The sequence below is a fragment of the Labrus bergylta genome, chromosome 16 (assembly GCF_963930695.1).
Source record: "Labrus bergylta chromosome 16, fLabBer1.1, whole genome shotgun sequence".
In the NCBI taxonomy this organism is placed as follows: Eukaryota; Metazoa; Chordata; class Actinopteri; order Labriformes; family Labridae; genus Labrus; species Labrus bergylta.
In genome coordinates this window covers 20,651,158-20,675,762 of record NC_089210.1, presented here as the reverse complement: position 1 = coordinate 20,675,762, position 24,605 = coordinate 20,651,158, and the positions used below count along the sequence as shown (strand labels likewise).

The following is a 24,605-nucleotide window of genomic DNA, read 5'->3' as shown; positions in this document are numbered from 1 at the left end:
AGGATGAGCAGGTGTAAATGTGAGTACATCAATTAATTTTCCAAAATTTTTAGACATATAGAGACAAAATTGAGTATATATAATGTGGTTCGTTTTAATTTAACAACCCCAAAAAACTCCTTAAATGCGTCGTTTTAAAATACTTTCTAAAATAGTTTTGAGTTTTCCGTATGTCCTTTCCTGCTTGCCGTAGGTTACACATTAAGCTTCATTCAGTGTCGGTCAAAGTTTACTTCAGCTGCTGCAGACTGCCTCAAAGCGGCTGATTATCTTTCCTTTCTCCTAAATGACATCGCGAAATATATCTCGATTTTGGGAATGGGGGAGGAAGATCATTTGTGTTGGGAGAAACTACGCCGACCACGCCAAGGAGCTGAAAAACGCCGTTCCTACGGAGCCGATCCTGTTCCTGAAGCCACCTTCAGCCTATGTCAGAGAGGGATCCCCTATCCTGGTGCCTCTGTACACCAGCAACCTGCACCATGAAGTGGAGCTCGGGGTCGTCATTGGGAAAGGGGGCACGGCCATCCCTCAGTCCGCAGCCATGGAGCATGTTGCAGGGTACGCGCTGTGCTTGGACATGACAGCCCGGGACATCCAGGAGGAGTGCAAGTCCAAAGGTCTGCCCTGGACCCTCGCCAAAGCGTTCAACACCTCCTGCCCGATCAGTGAGTTCATCCCCAAAGAGCGCATCCCTGATCCGGGGAGCGTAAAGCTGTGGCTGAAGGTGAACGACCAGATGAAGCAGAGCGGCTGCACCTCCCAGATGATCTTCTCCATCCCTTATCTCATCAGCTACATCAGTGACTTCATCAGCCTGGAGGAGGGGGACCTCATCCTGACCGGGACCCCTAAAGGAGTTTCTGCTGTGCAGGAGCACGATGAGCTGCAAGCTGGGATCGAGGACGTTATCACCATGAGCTTCAGAGTTGACAGACAAGACAAATAGTAAACACCCAAGACAGTAATGATGGGAAAATAAACACACAGACTCAGATGTTTTATCGGGAAGTCGGGTTTAGTTCGATCAAATATATTTTTCAGTATCTATGTGAACCAGCAGGTGGCAGTGCTGTGCCACAGAGACCATGCTGCTCATACACTTACATCTTCTCTACTTGAAAATATTAAAAAGCACATTTTGGTTTCGTTGATTGATCTCTGCATCCTGAATGTACTTCAGATCTGTTGTACTGTGTGATCCTAACATGGATATGAAAAGTATCCATCACCCAATGCTACTGTCTTTGTTTAAAATTAAAAGGATTCAGAACTGTTACTCAAATAAATCAAATCTATATTACGTTTATTCATGTGGACACCGAGGACCCTTTGAGACTTACAGATTATTAAATGTCCATTAAAGCCTTGAGGAGCTTTTTAATTTATTCTCAGTCAAGGTGGGACTAATTATAATTTCTTACTGATTGTATTAATGACATGTGAACACAGTATTCATGTGTTTTTAGAGTTTAAATACAATAACATCTGTCAACGGGGATGTCTTTCATTATCTTTAAAAAGTAGAATACAAAATTAAAGTTATATAACAGTCTATAATACAAGGCTCTCCCAACCCTGGGGTCCAGACCCCATATGGGGTCGCAAGGAATTCAGATGTTGACCCCTGAAATTTCTAATTAATGATCAATAAAAAATACATTATGTCTGTGTTTAGCTATAAGGTGTTGACCAATCTAGTTTTCCATGCTAAAAACTACCAAACTCTGTCTGTATCTCATCGATGCATCAGGCGTCATTTATTCCCAACCTTGTTAATACACACTCATCCTGGCTGTTCTGCTTCTGTCCACAATTATGTGAATAAAAAGCCTTAAAGTGGTCTATATAAATAAATGTGTACCTACAACACATATGGAAAAAACAACCACAATACATTTAGAAAAAAGCTGTATGTGGGAGTGCTGATAGCCTAACGGTTATGTCAAGCATCCCATGTACAGAGGCTGTAGTCCTCGTTGCAGCGGTCAGCGGGTTTGAATCTGACCTCTGCGCTTTTGCTGCATGTCATCCCCAACTCCCCCTCCCAACATTTCCTGTCTCTTTTCAGCTGTCCTATCCAATTAAAAGGCAATGTATGTGTTTTTTGTTGTCTGGGGTCAACTGAGGTTTGTGAGGTCAAAGTGGGGACACAGGCCAAAAAACTACCAGCTGTAATGGCTGTGTGTGTATGATAAGAGAGGACTTACATTATTTTCTCCTGTATAACTAAATAATATAACAATGAGTGTAAGGTATTTTACCTGCTTTTTGTTGTCTGTAGATTACACTTGTTATGAATTGGCCCTATACTGCACAAATAAAGATTGTTTAATTGATATTGTAACGTACAGTCTGAATCCTTTAGAAACCTAAACGGGAAATTGAATTAATACTCGATGAGCTGAGAAAATATTCAGATTATTAGGACCGGGTGGAGGGTTTGGCACGGGGTACTTGTGGTTATTCATGAATTCGGAGCCCCTTTTTTTCCGCTTGTTGGACAGCAGAGATGTGTTTTCTTCAGCTCGACATATTTGTAACTGCACACAGTGAACCCTCACGCCCTTTCAGTTTAACGCACCCAAAAAGACTTCCCTTCCTGATACTGTTTAATAGCACTGTGGTATTTCTGTTCATCCAATGTAATTTGGCTTTCAGGGCTGTCTACCTTCATCATAACCACATTCTTCCGGCTCTGTTTAACATCTGTTCCAGGTTCAATTACATTTCTCCCACAGGCTTCTCTGTTTTCAGGATCAATCAGAGCCTCCATCAACCTGTCCCAGGCCACTCTGCTGAAACCTGAGTCTGTGCACATCATCTTCCTACACCTGTAGGGCACGCTATCTCCCAGACACACAGGACCCAACACCCGGGCCCCCTGAGGGGACTCTGGGGTTATATGTGTCCATCATTACAGCAGTTATGACAGATTCAATTAGATTTAGGATTTGTGGGATTGTAGTCACTGCATGTTTTTTTTTTCTCCACCAACAGTTTCGGAGCGGTGCAGACAGTATGGCATGTGCTCACAGGTGTTGTCCTTTTATGAGATCTGAATCATATCATGTTCATTGTCCCTGTGTGACTGAAGGTATTACACCCTCACAGGTCTGGAACAATGGCTTCAAAGAATCACGCTCAGCTCTGGTTTAGCGTTCAGAACAAGAAGCCCAAAGGTGTCATGAGCAGGAGTCTGAGAAGGTAAAGTTGAAGCTTTCCAGAGCGGGGGGATTACGGGGATACCACCGTCTTCTGATACACACCATCATTGACGTCACCTGTGAAATTGAGCCAGGTAGCGAATCGGTCAAACAACAGAGATCTGAGAGAATTTTCTTGCAAACAAAGTTGATTTCTAAAACTCAAAATATTGCAAAAATTGCAAAAATATATATTTTTTGAAAATCATTTTATCGGAGTCGATTGTAAGCGTGAAAAGCAGTGATTCCCCCTGGTGGTCCTTGAAGGAACTGCAGGGGAGTTAGGAGTTTATTTTTTGCACGTCATTCTTAAACTTGGGAATTGCTCCTCTAACGGTTAGCACATTGCAAAGCAGTTGATACTTTTATATTTGTTGTGTGAAAGCAGGGTTACAACTTTACACCATCTGGGCCTCTACGTACACGAGGAGCTTATTTACGGAGCTGTTGAACACTAACACTGGTGACATATTATTACAGAACATGTGTTGGCAGCCATCAGTTCATCGGTAAGTTAAGGGCAGAGCAATCTATCTCTCTGAAGGTTAGCAGGTCAAAGTCACACGGAAAATATCCTGAACACGAGCTCCAACATGTACGCATGTTTGTTTGTATCCTGAAGGAAAACTCAGCTGGGAAGTTCATTTAAAAAAAAAAACAGTGAAGTCCAGTGGAGAAAGTCAACATTTAATGTCTTGTTATTTCAGTTTAAATCACTTTTATAAAAATAAGTCTTGTTTAAATTGAAAGTGCACAACGGCTCCAATATGCAGTCCTAACATGACTCAAATGTCAATAGACACATATTTGGCGGATTAAAGCTCCATCCCTTGATGTACAGTTTATTGTAAGGTCCCACATGTGAAAATGATTTTCAATTTGGCAAAGTGTGTGTGTGTGTTCAGAAAAAGGCCATTTATGAAGCCTGCGTGCTGCAGACAGTGCTGCGGTGTGGCCTTTCTTAGATAGAAACCACTAACACACACAGCCATAGGAGGGACTGAGTCAGACAGGATGCGTAAGACATATTGCATCTACAACACATACACGCACACGGCCTGGAAGTGCATATTTCATGTTTTTGGGTTACTGGGTGTCTGTTTTCTAGGTGTTTGTACTTTCAAATATTTTGACGTAAAGTTCAACTTGTTTCCATCCCATTTCCAATAATCACTTATTTAATGGGTGGTTGAGGATTAAGAACACCATGGAGCAAATCAAGAACTCTCTGTGATTTTAATGGCTCAAACTTGAGGGCTGTAATTGATTCTGTAAGAATAATGAGTCTCTGGCAAATAAAAATAAATCATGCATGCAGGCCAGGTGCGAGCCTCTTTCATTCAGAATGATTGACTGTACGCAGTGTGTTAACATTGAGTTTGAAGATGCAGATGTTGGGCAAAGTGTGAAATGCAACATGGAACATGTTACACTTCAGGTTTAACAACAGTATTTGGTTTGAGCACGGGTTGCCCGTACATATGTGTGTAAACAGGGGGCATTTCCAGGACCTGTGGACCTGATGAAAGTATATATCACATTAGGCCCCTCGACCACAGCCTCAGCCGAAGCTGTGATACCGCTATAACCCCACCTCCATTACACAAATTAACTTTGGTCTGGTAGCTGGAGAGGTGCCAGGACACTTCTCGAGTACTGCCGAGGTGCCCTTCAGCACGGCACTGAAACCCCAACAGCTCTGGTGCGCTCCCTGTATAGCAGTGTGTAGCAGCCCCACTCTGACATCTCTCCACTAATGCATGTCCTCAGGTTCTGTTTGTGCATGTGTGTGTATTTGGGGCCTATGTGTGTGAGAAGCATATATCTAAATATTGAGTGAGAGTGTAAACCAGAATTTAAAAGTATGTAAAATAAAAAATGTTGCCAAGTTATCGAATCAGTTATCAATAGTTGGATTTAAAGTTTTGAAATTTAAAATTCTGATCTAGGGCAAACCTAAATAATAAAAACTTTGTGTTACACCCTGAAAACTCAATTGCAAAATTGAACTAAAATTTGTAATATGTGCATCTTCTTTGGGTTTGAATTCTTTTTAAAGGTTTTACAAAGGTTTTTGAATTTTAAGAATAAATCATGGTCAATTATTCAACCAATTTGACCTTTCTTATGACAGCTACAACTCAGAGAGAAACAGATCAGAAACATATAACTATTTTGGCCAGGGCCACCACTGGGGGTCGTGGTAGTCAGTTGCCCCCCCCTTTTACTACTACACCCATGTGTGCAAATCAAAAGTGACGGATGTTTCCAGAATTAAGTTTTGAGTATGTGGTTTTATTTCCATCCATTTGGCGACAGTGCCTCATTTCATACCTCATCAACAAAGTGCCAGCTTCTCTATAAACGTGGAGTTTTCCAATTGAGGCACAATAAGCCGACTGGAGCTGGTATTTAGTCGGCTACAATGAATGAATAGAAGCACTGAAACGTGTCCAGAAAAACAACGTTATAAAATCCTATTGTTAAAGTTCTCACTCCCATATCCCTAAAAAAAAAAAAAAAGTCCCCCAATTTATGTTGAGCTAACATGACCGTTTAAAATCCCCCCGAAACCTAAATGACTCTCTCATCAATTAAAGCTGGAGTCACAGTTTAACAAGATGCTGTGAGGCCTAAACCACAAAGAAGAAAGAAAATCCCGGAGCATTTCTTCACTGAATTGAAGGAGACTGAGGAACAGTTGGAAAAATGTGTGGAGTCCGAATGAACCGTCTTTATTTGTGGCTGCTCGTTGGGAAACCACTCTTACACTCTAATCCTGTTTCATCTGCTGTGTAGAAGTCACCCCCCCCCCCCCCCCCCCCTCCCGTTTCGTTCAGCGCAGCAGCCGTCAGAGAGGTTCATCCCTCCCTCTGGAGTAGGAGTGTTTCTGATTAGTCTGCCATGTGCCCATTATTCTCAAAATAAGACCCACCGCAAAAAAATATACACCCCTCATCACGCCTAATCTCAAAGAGCCACAGTGGCCGGTAACTCAATCCACACTCAGCGATTTCCACTCATGCAAACAAATCCACGATGGTCGGAAAAGATGGCAGGCTCTAAGTTGTGGGCTGAAATCCTTGGAAGTTGCATGCTAGACGAAGCTAAACAAATTACTGTCCCCACAAAGAGGAGGTTTGAAGTTTGATGGACCTGTTATTTATTGTTGTTGCTTCTAGTTTTTTGGAGCATTATTATTCCTAAGATTCTCTATTTACAACAAATGTAAGGAAAGATAAGTTGTCTTTACGTTTAACTTCCTAGTTTGATGAAAGACAGAAAAAGACACAACACTGAAGAGCCTCCACAGTCTATGAGATGTCAAAGCCTGAATAATAAGCTTTGCCATTGAGCACTTGAAGGCCTGGAGCCCTTCTGTTGTGGCAGCTGGATTTGCAGCGTCTTTCATTTGCAGCTGTTTTCTGGGTCTGTGTGTTTTTAATGTTGCATTGTTTATGCAATTTGCAGCCTTACTGACAATGTTAATTAAGTTGTTTTAACGTCTTACAGAGGATATTTTTCATTTTCAGCACGTTTATATAGTTTCATTTGTTTTTGACTTTTGCTAATGGTCCTAAAATTGCTTTAGGTGAAAAGCAAAACACTCCAATAAGTCGTTTCTGTGCTCCTGAATCAAAACATGAGACATGAAGCTTTTTGTCCCAAAATGTTTGCAACAAAATATTTTTTCCACAAGTTCTGACATTTAGCACAGGTTTCAAAGTTGTTCTAAATTTGTACATTTATTTCCCTTCTTATAAATTTACACATGGAGTCAGTCTCTCCAACATCTCCAGACCAGAGGCAAAGTTGTAAGTCTTCTTGGCTTAGATTTGATGACATTTCTTAAATGTTGCTGCAGTAGATCATTTTTATGTACACCAAGATTTGCTTCATGTGTCCTTTTAAGTGACTGTATTCTCAATCATTCCTCCATCTTCCTTACTCACCTCAACCGAATTTCTCACATCATTACATGTCTTTGGTGACAACTGTACATTATGTTGAACGTCCTGCTGACTTAATGGAACCTAACGACTGGGCTGAACTGCCAACACCGAAACCAAACGACTTCTCCAGATGGCAGAATGGTAAAATCAGTTTTCTTTAAAGCCTGCTGCTGGGCTGGTACAGCAAAAAGGCGACAATGACTTTGACTGCTAATACAGAGTCATAAAAGCTGGTAATGATGGAGGGAGCCAAGCACGCTTAAATTTGAATGAGGCCCACTAAAAACGTGTGCCAGACATGTAAGAAACAGAGGAAGAATGTGAGAGAAATACTGACAGAGAAAAAAAAAGATGTAGGGCGAGAGGGTGTGATGGGTGTGTTTGCATCATAGACCGTAAATATTAATGGACAAAGCCTTTGTGATGTCACCCATCTGTTACGGTAGGAAGCTCATCTCTGCTGTAAAAACTAGCTTTTTTTGAATGTGTTGTGTATGTGACTTCCAGGGCTCTTGGAGCCAGCCTCTAGTGGACACTCGATGAACTGCACGATTTTGCGCTTCATATTACAGCACTGGAGGTTGCCGCTTGGTTTGCATGCAAATTTCCTTAAATGAACAAAACTAACATGTTAACATTAGAAGCCACTCAGTTTTTCAATCACATACAGATACTTCTACAAACAAAGTTGGGTTTAAATCTATCTGATGAAGGAGGATGAAGTCATAAATTGGTCAACAAAACCAAACATCTGCAGCCCAGTGTCTTTCTCAGATCTTAGGTAGGCTCCTCTTTTGGTTCCTCTAGAGCAGATGTTTTTTCTTTTTCCTTCATGAAGGACAGTGAGCATGAAAGAACAGAGCTCTGCTGCTAATTCTGAGCCCAGAGAGGAGGGGGGGGGGCCTTCTGAGTGAGCTGACATCTCTCTCATAATTAAAGACCTCAGACTCTACATGTGGTCGCTCTGCGTGGAAGTGGCGAGAGGGAAAAGTTGTGTCAGAGAGACCGAGGAAGAGATGGGAGAGACGGAAAGAGACTTTTATCCAGTGATGAAGAGCTACGGTGGGAGCTAAAGTTCAAGAGCATAAATAAAGGAGTGAGCAAACACTAGACAAGTCTGTGGCAGAAACAACATGGTTGTCATAGAGTGAAACACGTCATACTTTCAAAACCAATAAATGAAAAATTGGTGATAAGCTGATATCAGAAGTCCCGCCCCTTCCTGATTTTTGGACTTTTTGTCTTTATTCCAGAGGACATGTGGACAAAAACCAGGGAGAGAGGGGAAGGACATGCAGGAAAGAAGCCACAGGTTGGACTTGAACCCGGGCTGTCCGCTATAGGACTATAGCCTCTGTACATGGGGCATGACCATCTGCACCCCCTTGGTCAGTGAGGAAGAAGTGACATGGACATTTGCGCAGTGTTCCAAAAGTATTTTTTTCAACTATTTTGAACTGAGAGCGAATCAACCAAAAAAAGTTGGTGCTGAGGGCGTTTTGCACTGAAGGTGCTGTCTGTGTAAAAAAAACAAGGTTTGCAGACGCAGGGCCTTATTGTTCAAAACCATAAGTTGCCAATTTTTCCAGATTGGTGACTTCTGCAAAGTAAATCCAGGAGTCTTGACTGAAACATGGTGCTGGTTTTGGACAGATGAAAAGAAGAGGATGAATTATTGGAACCCAATCTTTCATTTCAGATAAAACTTTACTTCACATCACAAAAAAATAAAGTCAGAGAATTCAGGTTTAATACACACCGCTGTGCTTTGTTTAATCTATACAGGGAGTTTAAAGTGAACACAGTTAGCTCGTCTCCAAGGCAAACGGAAAATAGTGATGTAGCTTTGAAGAAAGATATCTACAAATGGAATGTGTGTATGTTTGGTTTCTTATCGTTTTATATTTACATCTGAGGTATCTTTGGCATAGCAACGGCAACGTATTAAAAAAAATATCCACATCAACACAAAGACATGCGGCATTTAGAAACATTAAATATTCATGAAATGTAAATATAAACGCAGTCCACGTAACACTGCTGATTCAAGAGAGATAGTGGTTTATCATGGAGAACGACATTTCTTTTAATGTCCTGTCGATGAAAAATGTTTTCCATTTTATATTTTAGTTTATAATGTCATGTAATAAATACATTTCTTTCATAAAAGAAGAACACATCTGTTGTATTTCATATCAACAGAGACTTTAAATATCAGCTTATTCTAGAAACACAGAAAGAAACGTTCAAATTATATTCAGAGGCTAATCCTTTTTTTGTTTTCCCTTTGGATCTTTGTTGCTTCAAAATTCAGTTTGACACTTACATTAGTGACAGGTCAGACAATTAATTAATGGTGTATTGACTAAGCCAACTTTGGCAGCATCTTGTCCATGTTGGCTTCTTCTCCAAAACAAAAAAATGAGAGTTGAGATGCTGCATGTCAGGTTGAGTCTACTGAGGCAGAATCATCTCCCATCCCTGAGAAAGTTAACCCTGCAGAGGATCACAGTCATTTTCTCCAGAGGATTTTATTTTTGTTCTGAGGCCATGACAGGAATCTTCTCTGTTATTCCCACCCGAAGTCTTGTCCACTCATCTGGTAAAAGCGTTGGTTAAAGGGCCTGTAGAAGTCTCTGAGTCTCTGCAGGACCTCGGAGGAGATATCTGGATGGGGTCTGCCCTTTGACTTTCCAAGGCAGCGAGGTCTGCTGCTCCCCTCGGGCTTCTTCAAGCAGGGGAAGCCTTTGGTCTGGTTGAAATAAAAGTGTTTGTCCGATACGACCCTTTTCAGGCCCAGGAAATCCTGAACCCGACCCATCTCCCCGGCCGGATCGGACACCAGCCGCTCGCCGCTCACAAACAGAAAATGAGACAAGGGGAAGTGCTGGAGCCAGTTCTCCAGGTGTTTGGCGTAGAGGCCGATGCGTACGGCGCTCCACGTGGTGTCGATCAGACCGCTGGAGGAGTTTTTTAAAGCCAGGCTCTGGAAGGAGGGAAGACCCGGGTTTTTGGACAGAGTCTGAGTGTAGTCAGAGACAGCCCGCGTCACAGGATCTCTGACCACCACAATGAGCTTGGTTTGGCAGTTCAAGGTGCAGAGACGACCCGGAGCCTCTTTTGTGACAAAGTAGCTGGGCGTCTTCTCCATGGTTATCTGGCCGTCGAGCGTCCGAGGCATCAGAGTCCTAAACGACAAGAAGAAAAAGGAATAAAGATTTCAAAAGCTGTAAGAACACTGCTGACTTATAACCATGACCATACTCAAGGTTTAGATGTTACCTGTAGGAATCAAACAGACACAGAGCTAAGTAAAGACTGAAAATACAAAAGGAGTAGACACTCTGATTGGTCTCGAAAGTAACCACACTAAGGTGCTCTTTGGTGTTTTGAGTGGGCTGCGATTTTTGCATCTTCTGAAGTGGTCACTGTATGAGTAAAATGTGTGCTCCATTAAGTCAAAACTTTTGGAAAAGTTTCAGGAGCCACGTTTTGATCCCGACCAACTCTTTGGAATAACATCTGAATCTTTAGCTGATCTGATGCTTTTGTCCCCCAGCTGTGTTGTCTACTTTGTCTTTCTGCTACTCAGTAATGACGTTGTTTCATCAGAATTATAAAAAAAAAAAAGAGCTGCTTGCTTCTTCTAGAAATGATGTGAATGAGAAGCAGGAGAGTGTACAGAAACATTAATTTTGTGGCTCAAACAACCAAAAAGATTATTCACAGAGGTGAAGGTGACAGTTTCATCACTTTAAGCAACCCCTTTTTAAATTGTACAAAGTCTTGGACCAAATATTTACACATGAAGAATGATTAATGCACCTTAACAAGACCTTTTCTTTTTTTTTTTTCGTCATATTTTGTAAAACTGCACCATTAGGTTTCGCTTCAACCAATGAAACTTTGTCTTATAAAGCATGAAAGTGTCCATAGTCCCACTTCATGGACTTCAGTAAAGAAGGAGAGATAATGTAAACACATTATAAACACAAAACCTTAAAGCAACCCCAGAATCTGTGATTAAAGCCTCTAACACCAAAGTGTGTTTATGTACGAGGGCTCCAGACCTGAGTCTCACTGTAAGGTCTGTGCACCAGGACCATACACTCCCCGCTCGCCTGATGAGTCAAAACCACAAAGCCTCAAGAACCACTTAACAGCTATTTCCCCTCCTCCTCCTCCTTCTTCCTGCAGGAGCAAAGTGTACCCCCCCTCGCCACCCTCACCTCCCCTGCGGATTACTACAACAACCCAAAACAGACCAAAACAAACCAAAATCTGCAGGAAGTGTAACCAGGCCGACAAACTGCTGAGCTCAGCTGCTGTGTCCAACATGTGGCTGCAATGTGGAGGGATGCTGAAGTATGCTACTATATTTTAGAGATTACTTTATCATATCACTTAACTGTATATTAATCAAAAATCTAAAGCTCTAATTGCTGATCTACGTAAAAAACGTCTTATTTTTGGTCTTAACTTGTTTTGTTTGCCAGTTGTTTTCTTTAATACTGTACTGACTGTGTGCACCTGTTGTCCTATAAACTCTTTGAAAGCCTGCAGTCACACACTGCTTTCATTTCAGCTCTGTCTGGCACACAGGCATTGTGGGTAACATGGTATTCAACAGATCCGGCATTTGTTCGTTTACATCAGACACTGACGGACTGCATGAGGCAGAACTGTGGTGGATTGGGGTTTCAGAAACAAATTGTTTTGCATGAGAATCAGACAATGAGCCATGTATGAAACAAGTAATTGTCTGTAGTTCATGTCGCTGTGTTACTGGAAACAAAGAGCTTTCATGTGGCTTTCTGGATGTAGCCAGCAAGTAATGAGCCTGAGTGTGCTTTATTTGATTCAGATTGAAAATGTCAATGACACAAAGTCATCCAAAACCAAAGATCGCTGATGGACATCAAACGGAAAATGATTTGAAGTTATTCTAGAAACATTCTCTGTGGTCTTAAACTGAGGGCCATGGTCTTTAAAAGGCAAAACATTTCATTTTAAAAGTAATGGCTCATTACCAGTGACGGTTGGTGAATGTACATCTTAATTCATTAGCTTGGTGCTAACACATAATGGAAATTGCGATATGAGCAGCTAACAGAATTAACATTAAGACGGCAGAAATTGAAAGATGTCAAATAGATTGTCTCACAAGTTAAGAGATGCAAAGTTAGTTTCAGAGCTTTTCTTCAGTCTGTGGCGTGACAGTTGGGTCATTGGTGAAAAGTTAGCAGTCCGTGAGCTGACTGATTTTAGCCTAAATGATCAGCAAATTCAGAGGGCGTGTCATGACACCTGTCACTAATGTACAGAGGATGTACAGTGGAAGAGGATGCTATAGTTCTGCATTTTTCTTGTAATATCAGATCTGGTTGCTATTTGAGGTTCCACCAGTATTTAAAACAATCTGTTGTAAGTCATATGAAGAATCATTGTCTCATATTTATAGTATAGGAAAGGGGAGGCTTGGCCCTGCAAGTCCATTTATACCAGCCGTCCCTGCCAATTTGCATCATTGTTTACCATCTTAATCCTGCTGGTTTCCCCAAAATTGTTGAGCAAAAACAAAAAACTGTACGTTAAACTGATTTTATAAGAGATGTGCAAAGTGTGTGGCAAATGTAAGAAACTATTCAATCACTCTGCATTCAGGGTTCATGCTCATGACTGTGAAGAGTGACCCTGAATACGTTTTAAGTTTCCTCTTTCACTTAAACGTAGAGACATTTCAATCCACTCCCATTAAATGATCCCCATAATAAAAGACCATTAATTGATTATTATCCAACTACAAGAGCTGCAAATGGCCCGTCGCTGCCTGTCTGTCCCCTGTTTATCCGTGTCTGATCAATACGTCTGTCTCTATATGACGGATTGTTCTCTGTGTGTGTGTGTGTGAGTCAGTGCACATCACACAAACACACATACAAGCACAGAGGTGTCAGTGTTTACTGATGAGAATCTGAGCGTCTTTGCCCTCTCCTCTCTCTTATCCATACTCTTGGATTTGTCCTTCACTTTTTCACACAAGTGTCACTTCAGTAATTGACCATTAGTTTGTCTTTCTATATTCATGAATAGTTAATGAGTTGTGGTTTTTTTCCTCCCCTCTCTCCCCTGGTCCCTATCTCCCTCATCACAATTATCAGACAATCAATATTCTCCATTTTCTGTCATAAATCTGATCCTGTGTGGTGTCAGGAGAAACTGTAAACAGGTCAAGGATGATTAATCTCATGTCAATTTTGTCATATATGTAAATCTGTTATATGATGCATGTTTCACAAATACAGAGCTCTCTTTCAACTTAAGGAAAGGGCCTTTAAGTTTACAGTTTTTGCACCCACATGTGCAGAAGTTACTCAGGGTATGAAGATGTTTTCTATTTAGGCTGGCTTTGGAAAGTGCTGCTGACTAGCCGCATCAGCCTGGAACTCCCTGCTGCTTAGAGGATGTAACATATTTCTTCCCCGAAGTGCTTCAGCACTGATTACACTACTGATATGGCAGTCTGGATCAGAAGATTAAATACTGACTGAGGAAACAAGGATGTGGGCAAAAAAACTTCCTGCCCCTGAGATTATGAGCTCTCCCGCTGAAGACCTGCAGCTACATCCCCTGTAGAGAGCGAACAAAAGGCATTCTGGAGAGAAAGAAGGGATGACTGTAAATGAAAATGTTTCTAAAAAAATCCAATAATCAAGTCATTTCAGTAATGAAAAACAGATCTTAAATTCCATTGGCTATTATATTTAAATTTTCTGGACCATCGGAGCCAAAGACCGTCTTTTGCATCTCCAGATGCTTTCATAGCTGAGATCAAATTAACGAGGCAGTGGAAAAAGCGAGGCCATAAAAATGAGAGAGAAAGAGAGCAAACAACAAACTGAGTGAACACATTTCCTAGCAGAGGAGTACAGGAGGAGCCTGAGGGGCCACATACAGGCCGTCAAATAAGACAGGATGAGTGTGGGAACTTCAATTTACGCCTTCATGCCTGGTTGAAACATGAACTGTTTTCACACATGCAAACTCGAAAAATTCAAGACATTTTTAGGACTGGCTGCTTGAAAACCTTCCTGACTTGCCTGTTCACACATGCGCCTCACAGCGGGAGACTTGTCCTGTTGAGCGGACACAGCAACAGCTTCCAACACTATAATGAGTATATGTATTATAATAATGCTACGTGGTATATTCTCATTTTCAATGAGTGATGGCAAAGAAGGAATGAGTATGAGGCAGTTTGACTACGGGCATGACGATAGCAGCGGTTGCATAAACATCCTCACCCCGGACTGCTTGCTCGCTGTGAATATTCCTGAATATCTCATCATCCCAACATGCAGAAATTGTACTAAGGGGCAGCCTCGAAAAAATCTGTGTGAAAAATCCAGCTGTTGCACATGTAGCTCACCCCAAAAATTTCTGGAAGTTTCACATGTAGAATTGAGTGCATGTGTGAAAAAAACCGATGATATTTTCCTCTGAAAAGCAAACAAAACAAACAAACATTTTAGTATTACATTTTAGCGTGTTCAATGTGTGTTTGCAGTCGTAATGTCTTGTTGTCACAGTAGGTGGCATACTCACTGGTGTATGGTAAAGGTAGAGGAAGAGATAATCAATGGCAGATTAGCAGCCTACCTTGGGAGGTGCACAGTTTTTTGACCGCCGTTGTTATGTGTAGCGTGGCCTCAACGTTGAGCCTGTTTGTTTGCATTCAAGTTATACTGGATTAGTCTATGTAGCTGACCTGAGGCTTTATTGTTAATGGACCCATTTTAGTAAGATTGCACGTTTGCATGTTTGTGGACTGAGTCATTGCCACGCCACCTGGAAGAGGACGAGTCAATTAAGAAAAGTATGGTAGGCTAGCAGCCCCTCAGTGGCTTATAGGTTTGTTTTGATTAACATAATCAAGTCAGTACAACAACAATGACCTTCCCAAAGTTCAAGAGCAGGAAAAAAGAGCAGTTTCCATAAAGGGTATGACATTTTAGGAACATTGCTCATGTGGTTTCTATAGTGGATTTGTATAAGATGTATACCTAGTTTGACCTTTAGGCTGAAGACAAGAGCTTTGGATTAAACAGATTTAAATTGAACAGGTATTCAACCTCTCGTCTAATTCCAGTTAAAAGGAAATAGCTGTTTTTCCCAGGATGTCAAACTATTTGTTAAGTGTAATCTGGTTGGACTACAGTTAATAAAATCCTAAATGTTCACTGTGACAGAAAGTTGTGGACCCTGCACACACTAAAGAAGTCATCATTGTCTGCAGGATATGAAGGCTGCACGCCGCCGTGCTGTCTACATGTTCTTTGTCTGATCAGAAACCTGAGTGAAGCGACGAGGCCTCAAAATGTCATGGATGCCGATGTTGGAAAAACACAACTATCATGTATGAAGAAAAAAAAAAAGAAACTTCGCCTGAGGATGTGCTTGAGACGGAGCAAAGTTTTAAACAATATCTCACAAAAGTTAGTGACACATACGCACAGTAAACTCACAAAACACTTGCAAGTGACAGCCTGGAGGTGAATTTTCCGACGCTTTAGGGACACGCAGAGAGATGAAGTAAATGGTTCGATCCCTCTAGGAAACCAAATGAGTGAATGGGGAAAAAAAAGACTTCTCCCGCCCACAGGCTCTAAATATATTGTCATCAAATTATTTTTTCATATGAATAATGATGCAGTAATGGAGGCAGAGGAGGCTTTTCTCAACATGAGGCTGCTGAAGTGCTTCACTTCCACACGGTGTTTTGCATGATCGTCTTTGGTGGTTTACAGCAGGAAACAAATGCAACGATTTTGAGTGTGTGCTTGTTTATGTGTGTGAAGCAGTGGTTGGGATGGGTTGAGAGTAAATCTTGCAGAATGGTATGTGTTATAGGCGGCCTTTGTATAAAGACATGAAACAGTTTTTGTTGGTCAGGGACAAAAGGATCAATTTGTAAGATATCTACTGAATTAAATGATAAAATGACCTTACTATAATATCAGACATTAAGGAAACATGCTATGTTGAAGTGCTGGCTTCTCTGACAATAACACAGCAGCCAATATGTCCTCCTTCTGTTGGTCCTTTACTTGAACTATTAGTCAAACTCTGTAAGTGTTAACTGGATTCTTTTTTTTTAACATCACCAACATTTCCATTATTTAAATTCCATTGGCTCCTTCCTGCTGTTTTTACTTGGTTTTATTCTTCTCTGGAAATGGCAGCGAAACTGAGCATGACTACCAACTATCTGAAACATTTCATGTTGGCCAACTGAAACAAACCATTATTTTCTTCACACAGTATTTTCCTCACCAGCTCACTGCTGTCCGGAGCTCCAACGACACGACTGAAACCTCCCAGAGAATTTCACAGGCGTCTCTTAATGCACCACAAATTATTATAATCTCAGCCATATGGGGTGTGACTCTGGGCCTTTTTCAATCCTCATAACACCACCTAGACCTGACTCCAGCCAAAAACCCAACAGCATTAAAACACAATACAGCTCAAAACTACAGAGACCACTTCCTGGTCTGTTACACCAATCAGCCGCGTTCAGTTTCTTCACTAATGGCTTCGAGGAGCTACAAGGAACAAGATGTCGGGTTTGTATTTCGATGTTTAAGGTACGAAGAAATACACAAGAGGTCTTAAAAAATATTTCTTTTTCATGAGGATGTCAAAAAAATGAAACATTATTAGATTAAATTAAATATCAATTCTTGGTATTTTGTGACATGTTCCAGAAGAAAATGTATCAAGAAAAGCAGGTTTTATGGCATTTATCGTCTTTGATGGTCATATTTTTAATCTAACAAAATTAAAACAACTGACTTCTGATAACTGATCATTCATAATAAACTTAAAACACCACTTTCCTTCACTCTGATTTAAAGCGGAAATCATCCCTTCATTTCTAATTCTAAAGTCGGTTTTCTACAGACCCACATGATCCCTCCTTGCCCTTGAGTTGCTGCCCTTATAGGATTTACACTAAGATTTAATAGCAATCCAATCAGACGTGGCCTTTGGTGTCAAGACTGTAGGTCAGCCAATCGACAAGCTTTCAAAATATTGATGGCGCTTGTGTGGACTGGCGTTGTTTTTTCAAATAGAAATGCAGAAATGATCTTTTTTTATGAATCAAGTTTTCATAGAGAGCCTCATCAGTTGGTTTCTAAAAGCTGTGTAATGATAAGTATGAGCTCCATGCACATTTAGTTTATAACAACAACTGCTTGTTCTTCTATAAGACAACAACGTCATCAAGTAGCAATAAAAAGAAACAAGACTTAATGCGTGGATTACTCATTCCACCACGTCATGGTGACAAAGCCGCGACAATCAGAACCATTGTAGCGTGGAAAGCGGAGGTTTTTCTCTTTCCTGCGGTGGCTCTCAAGTCTCATATGAAACTCATCACTACATGAAGTCCCCTTAAAGCCATTAAAAACAACAAGAACACAGAAAATTCATTAAAGCTTTGCCTCATTCTGACTGCACTATTCGTGGCTTTTCCATTCCCGTAATGGGCTCGGATGCTCACATGCAAAAGAGGCAGACCGACTGGAGAGGACGGAGTGACTGCATCAGATAAAAAGAAAATGGAAAACACTCGTGAATGTGGTCTAAGTTTGTCTCAGACGATAATGCTGGAACAACATGCATGAGAGGGCAATGATGTGTTTGTGAAATGTCTCCAGTGTGCAGGTTGTCAGCAATTACTTAATGTAAGAGTCTCATTTGTTGTTAGAAATGCTGGAGTGTCCTCTGCAAAGCCTTTGTTTTCATTTAGTTTGTTTTTTTGTCCTGATTAAATGAACCTAACAGATTTATTTGTAACACACATAACACCACGCTGCCATCAAATGTAACATGAATATTCAACGCGTGGTGGTTTGCTCACTCTTGTAGAGAACATACAGACGGATGAATACCTGCTCTCTTTTAGGGCTTTCACACTTCTGATATTTCCAGGAGAAGCTGCATGTGTGAACGCAAACAGCCACAATACTGTGACTGGAGTCATAACATTAACTGTCTGCACACGGCCGCTACGATCTCAGCGCATGTAAATAAACGGCTGCATTAGATTTTTTGTTCATCAGTTAGTTGTTCTCTGCTTTTGTTGACATTGTGATTCCTCCGAACAACAAGTAGCATTGATATAAAGGCAAAAAACTCTCATTATAGCATCGTAAAGCGGACTCAGTTGCTCTTTTTTTTAACGTCACCTATTACCCCCTGCCCCCCCTCCTGTCTGACAGGGATAGTCTCCAAGCTGTGAGGTGCATATGTGAACAGCCAGGTCAGGAGAATATCTGGAGCAGTCCTCCTGAAATTGTCTAGATATTCTCAGGAGTGTATATGTGAAAAGGGCAAGCAGATCTTCTACATTCCTCCACACATATTGGGCCTTTCTCAAACCACTCCCTCCACCCTTTCCCGACACACTTCCACTCCGTTTGCGCGCTCGCATCGAGGGCCTGCCACACCGAGCGCTGCCCAAAACCTCTGAGGGTGGAGTCGGAGGGTGGAGTCGGAGTGGGTTGTTAAACCCTCCAACAGCGAGTCTGCATCGATGCTGGCTTAGTGAACAGGTGTAACACATTTTATTGTTCGTAATGTGTTATACATTGTCTTGAAACTTGTAATGGTTTGGCTATTCTTTTGCAGGACATGAAGTTATTATAAAAAAAACTGATCAATCATCAAAGTCATAGAATTATGGCAGGGTGATTAACAATTTTGAGATTCTCATATTGATTCCGGCTGATATACAAGGATGCAAAGGTCATGCAGAACAGGAGGGTCAATAAATTCATAATAAAATGTAGGTTGATCGGTGCTATACTGAGATTAAATTAATGATCTGGTGGAATATTTACATCTGTGAGTTTATAGAAAAATAAACCTGTTGACCCTGAAAGCTGCAGCTGAAGCGCCGGGAACTTCAACGAGATATCATGTCGAAGCTCAAGGCTGCTTTTCAGAGCCTACAGCAGTCTTTTGTACGCGTGTGTGTGTGTGTGTGTGTGTGTGTGTGTGTGTGTGTTTCCAGATGTGACAGTTAGTTGACCCTCTGCTCACTGACAGGCAGGTGAAGGAGCACTTGTTGGTTCCACATGGATAAGTTTTGGCTGTCACTGTCACTGACACACACACACACACACACACACACACACACACACACACACACACACACACACACACACACACACACACACACACACACACACACACACACACACACACACACACACACTTCCACTACTTGTGTGTGTGGGTCACTGCAGATGACAGCACACAGATTTCTCCCAGTTTCTCAGCTTTAGCGACAACAGGAGGAATCATCTTACAGTGATTGCAGTCGGGTCACGTTACTGCTGCCTCTGTTATTGTTGTGTTCATACTTCAATCTCTCGCCCCTCTTTTTTCATCCATTCAGATTAGGAAGAAAGGATTAAAACGAAATAAAAGACGAACATTTAGTAGATGTAGAATTCTACATTTTACACTGATTTTTTAGTACTCTGTTTTATTTGTTGTTCACTTCACTAAATGTAAGTCCTCTTAAAGAAAACAAACCATATTAATCAACTTAAAGTTCCTGTGAGGGACGCACCCTGTCTATTGTATTTCTTTGCAGATTTTGTCCTTTTGGTGGTTTTTTGCACAGTCAAAAGCATCGCTGGTTGTGATATTCACAGTGGAAAATGCGAAAAAATAAAAAGACTGTTTCTTCAGCGAGCTGTACCTCACCTCATCTGACGCCTACCCAAGTGCACGTTTGAAGGCATTAAAAAAAACACAGTACATAATTGACCAGTACTCGTCACGCATTGTCTCATTTGCTTTTGTAGAGGCTTTTCTTCTTCTCCTTTTTTTTCAAAACCAGCTTAAACTCCTCATAGGAACTTTAAAAACAACTATTTTGCTAATGAATTAATTATTTAAAGCAAAAGATGAAATAATTGTTGATCATGTTTCTAAAAATCTAATGATTAGTTTCCTTCTTCGCCATGTTAAAAATAGATAACTCTGTATTTTCATGCATTTAATTGAAGAAAACAAGCGTTCTCAATAAGTCACCTAGGATAAATAATGTTAATTAACTTAGAACTAATCAGTAGATTGATTGCATTTCAAACCTTATTATGACTGAAGTTAATTTCACAGACCATGTTAGTGTGGCCGCTGCGTTACAGCTTTACAACAGCAGTCAGACTAATTAAAACAAATAAAAACATGCCAGCTCAGCCACATGTATTAGGACTTAAAGACATTAAAATAAAAGAATGAGAAGAAGTGAAGATAGATGAAAGGGGGGAAGTTGGGGGGATGAGAAGGTTGGATGAAAGGAGACAGAAGAATCTGGAAAGAAGGAAGAAAGCAGTAAAGAAAGACAGCAGAGGAGAGAAAGTTTTGAAGAAGAAGGGTGCAAACGTGTGTGCATGTGGTGCATGTGTGTGTTTATGAGAAATTAGAGAGGAAGCTTAGCAGCAGACTAAAATGAAAGTGTTTCCATGTGTCCTATCTTCTCGTTACAAACACGGCCAATGTTTTATTTTAGACATAAATTAAGTTGGATTTATTTTAACATTGCATTAAATCTATCATGCAGATCAATTGTTTCTCTTTTTTTTTGCACATTAAATGCTCACAGGTCTGAAATAGTTTTCTGACTCATGATGAGGCGTTTAAACGTAAACTGGGACCTTCTCCAGGAGCTCGAGGGACATCTGGAGATGATCAGGACCAGCTTCATCCAGACCTTAATCCCGCTTCTTCAGGATCTGAACTCGACCTTAATTACAGCTCGGATCAGCACAAATCAGCTGCTGTCAGATCTAAAGTAGCCCGTGAACTTTTAATGTGCCTAAAACCATAAAACTTTATTCTTTGTGCAGCGATTACCCAACATGAATTAAGTGAATCAGGCCGGGTTTTATCCTTTTAGCGTGTCAAATATAAAGGAATATTCACTGTGATGTTTTCTCACTCAGAACAAGGTGGGGATGTTAATAAAGGATGTCATGTTGAAGTGTATAGACAGTGTTTAGACGACTGTCAGGATGATGAACAGCTCCATGGAGACCTGCTCACGCCTCTTCATCTACAGTGCAGCGTGCAGGGAGAATATCGGCATTTTTAGTGATCTGAATTTCAGTCTGTTGGTGAATGATGTCTGCAGCTTATTGGCAGATTGTATCAGCACTTCTGCAGGTGATCTGACCCTACAGGCTGAGATAGCATGTAAAGATAGATAAATAGATAGATAGATAGATAGATAGATAGATCTTTCAAGGAAAATCTAGAGAATGCAATTCTCTAGAAGCCCTAAGCAGACATTTATCAATACATTTTGATTTAACTCCAAGAAATGTTCTTATTCTCTCTAGATCTTAGCTAACATATCTCTTTATTTTAAGATAATAACGCTGGTTTCCCATAATGACAAGTTCATTTCTCAAGAATGAAATTATCCTGTTATCACAAGGAAACCAGCATTATCCCAAGGTAATGGGTTGAGACTTGAGACAGTAAGTTGACTTATTGAGTTGAGATCTCAAGAAACCAAGTAAAATGTACTAATTTTACAGGAAAATGTTGTTAAATTAAAATGTTGGATGCATGTCCCCTTCGGCCTTCCGTACAATCCAGTTGTTGAACTTTTTTGGGGGGGGGGGGATTTTGGCAAAAATAACGTAATTCTTAATGTTGTTGTGAATATCTCTGATTACAATTCTTCCTTGTGGGAATACAGTTTTGACATGGACGAGAGGAAAATCAGGACACACATACGCGCAACAGTTACGCCAAATGCAGAGTGAAACAGGGTGCAGACAAAGTTGTAAGGAGACATCAGGCTTAGGGTGAAGCAAGGCAGTAATAAGAATGACGATTGTCAATCTAGCAGTGGTTATAAAAGGTTAGAGCAAATATTAAAACTCTTTATTATCACGTGTGCCTTTATTTGAAATACTACTTAAGTTACAATTTCCTGTGTGGTTTCCAAAGGTCTTTGTTTTGCTGCTTTACTGAGGCAAAATATAAACCAAACTAGCGTGTACTTGGGTCTATGTGTGCTTGTGTGTCCCCTACCTGTACCACTCCAGTCCTCTGTCATAAAACCTGTCGAAGAAGTGAGGCTCCGCGCCGACCGCCCTCACGTCCGGGTGGATGCGCAGAAACTCCAGCAGGGCGCGGGTTCCTCCTTTCTTCACGCCGATTATAATCGCCTGCGGGAACCTTTTTGTCCCGAAAGTGTTGGAAACGGGCATGCCGCTGCTCGGGGCGCTCCCCTTGTCGCTGAGAGGAGGCAGCTGTCCAGGCGCGTCCACCTGCCCTGCGTCCGTGGAGGATGCCACTGTGCGGTTCCGAAGAGCTGGCGCGTCGGGGAGGAGGCGCGCCGGAGGTCGCAGGTCGTCCAGGACGCTGCGATGATCGCCCAAAACGTCATACTCCAAAGCTTGCTGTCTGTATAAAGTCCTCGGAGCGGAATCGCAGAATCCGGTGAGGCAGTAGAAGAAGTAGGTGAAGATCAGGACCATGGTAAAAAACACGGAGACTTTGGACAGCACCTTTCCAAAGTTGAACCTGACTCTGCAGCCACTACATCCCATGAGTTGATCTCCTGCTCAGTGCCAAAGAGCCGAAACGGAGACAGCATGCTTCTTCTTCCTACATTGATCGGAGTTAAACTTTTGATTTTATCTCCCAGAACCTGTTGCGCAAAAGTCATGCACCACACTGAGAGCGTCCGGCACACTGGACCCGTCCTTCATAATCTTTGCCTCTTTTTTGTCTGGAAACAACAGAAATAATCCCTTAATGATGGAGAAAGTTTTGTCATTAAACACGAAAAGTTATTTGGAGTCAGGTGAGACTTCCAGTCTGCTGCATCTGTTCACTGTGAGGTCTACTAATCTCTCATTCAAGGTTTCTCCTCTGCTTTCCTACGCCCATTTCTTACTCCACCCCTCCCTCCTCATGCTACACATAAACAAGCCTACATATAGAGGCTCTGCTTGTCGTTGGTGTTTATGGCAAACATGTGTATGTATTATTCCTGTTTATAAGGAATTACGCATTATTTAAATACATTTTCACAGTAAAATCATTTGATGCACAAATATTTGGAAACACTGCTTATTCTTGCTTTTCCAACTGTGATTTTAAGTCAAAGTCCAATTTAGAAACAGGAGTTAAGGACTTCTAAATAATTTGTTCCACTTTTTGCAATAGAAGTCGACATATAGAACTTATTCCGATACCGGTGTTGTACAAATGTGAGCAGACCCCGCAGAGGACAAGCCTCCTTGCCCCTTTGAACCCGTGTGATAGATATCTCAGTCAGCTCTGTGAATAAGAGACGCCCTGAGGACGTCCATCCAAAACCTCTTGTACTCTCTCTGCACCCTGAGAGCCAACACTGAACCAACAAGAAAAGCCGACATAGTGACAAGTCTCCTACACAAACCTGCACAACAATAGGCCTGAAGTGAAGGGGGGGGGGGGGGGGGGGGGGGGGGGACATAAATACAGTATCTGACCCTGAGTTTGTCATCTTTGGGGCTGTGCAGGAAGGATCCTCTCTGAGATATTTTCCCCCTGACTTTGGAAAGCTGGAGCAGGTGTAGGGTTTCTTCTGGCAAAGAGACAGAGTTCAGACTTTGAACTTGACTAACACACCGAGCAGCTGTTTGAAAGGATGAGGGGATGGAAAGAGAGAGGTGAGGGGAGGCTGAGATAATCCGTCTGAGAAAAAGGTGCACAAATACTTGCACACCTGGGGCACAGTGCAGTTCAGACAGAGCTAATCAGAGGTGCTTTGCTCAAGTAGAGTAGCAGATACTTGTATGAAAAAAGACTTTCGTAATAGTTAAATTAACCGTCATACAGGAAAAAGAATATATGCCCACCTTAGTCAAAGCCATGAAAAGATGTCAAAGAGAGAAGACCTGAGCTAGTTTTCTCTTCTTAAAGTGATAGTTTTTGAAAAATGGGGACCAATAACACAAACAGCAAACACGTACACAACCAATGGTTACCGTTTACAGCTAAATCCATTGTCTTGTAAACGAGGAATCGTTGATCTTTGTTTGACAATCAAGTTCTTTGTGTGTTTGTGTCTTAATTCCAAGGTGTGTTTTTGTTGTCGATTTGATTTTGTTGCACACATAAGAGTACCATTCATTTGTGTTTATCTGACAAGAGAACAAAATGATCGTACATCCCAGACAGTCCAAACAATTGTGTGAGTAAATCTAAACTTTTTAAAAGCCTGTGATTGCACTTCACTTCCTCTGAGATGTTTGAAAATAAAGGCTCCTAAAACAAAGGTCTGTGGATATACTGACATGACCCAGGCAAATATAGAATAATGATATGTCTTGAGGGACAAACAGCCATTGTAAATCCA

General features: G+C 41.3%; 2 protein-coding genes across 2 annotated transcripts; one reads left to right on the top strand and one right to left on the bottom strand.

The window, feature by feature from the left end:
• The first annotated feature begins 154 nt into the window (after nt 1-154).
• fahd1 (fumarylacetoacetate hydrolase domain containing 1) lies at nt 155-1,847 on the top strand. The gene has a single exon (XM_020636250.3). It carries the CDS (start codon nt 287-289, stop codon nt 947-949), a length of 663 nt encoding a protein of 220 aa, XP_020491906.1. The 5' UTR covers nt 155-286; the 3' UTR covers nt 950-1,847.
• A 7,053-nt stretch (nt 1,848-8,900) lies between these two features.
• Nucleotides 8,901-23,117, bottom strand: LOC109985887 (heparan sulfate glucosamine 3-O-sulfotransferase 6). The gene is made up of 2 exons (XM_020636314.3): nt 22,286-23,117; nt 8,901-10,347 (listed from the first exon to the last, which is right to left on the bottom strand). The coding sequence occupies exons 1-2, from the start codon at nt 22,804-22,806 to the stop codon at nt 9,729-9,731; spliced, it is 1,140 nt and encodes a 379-aa protein (XP_020491970.1). The 5' UTR covers nt 22,807-23,117; the 3' UTR covers nt 8,901-9,728.
• Nucleotides 23,118-24,605: the final 1,488 nt, after the last annotated feature.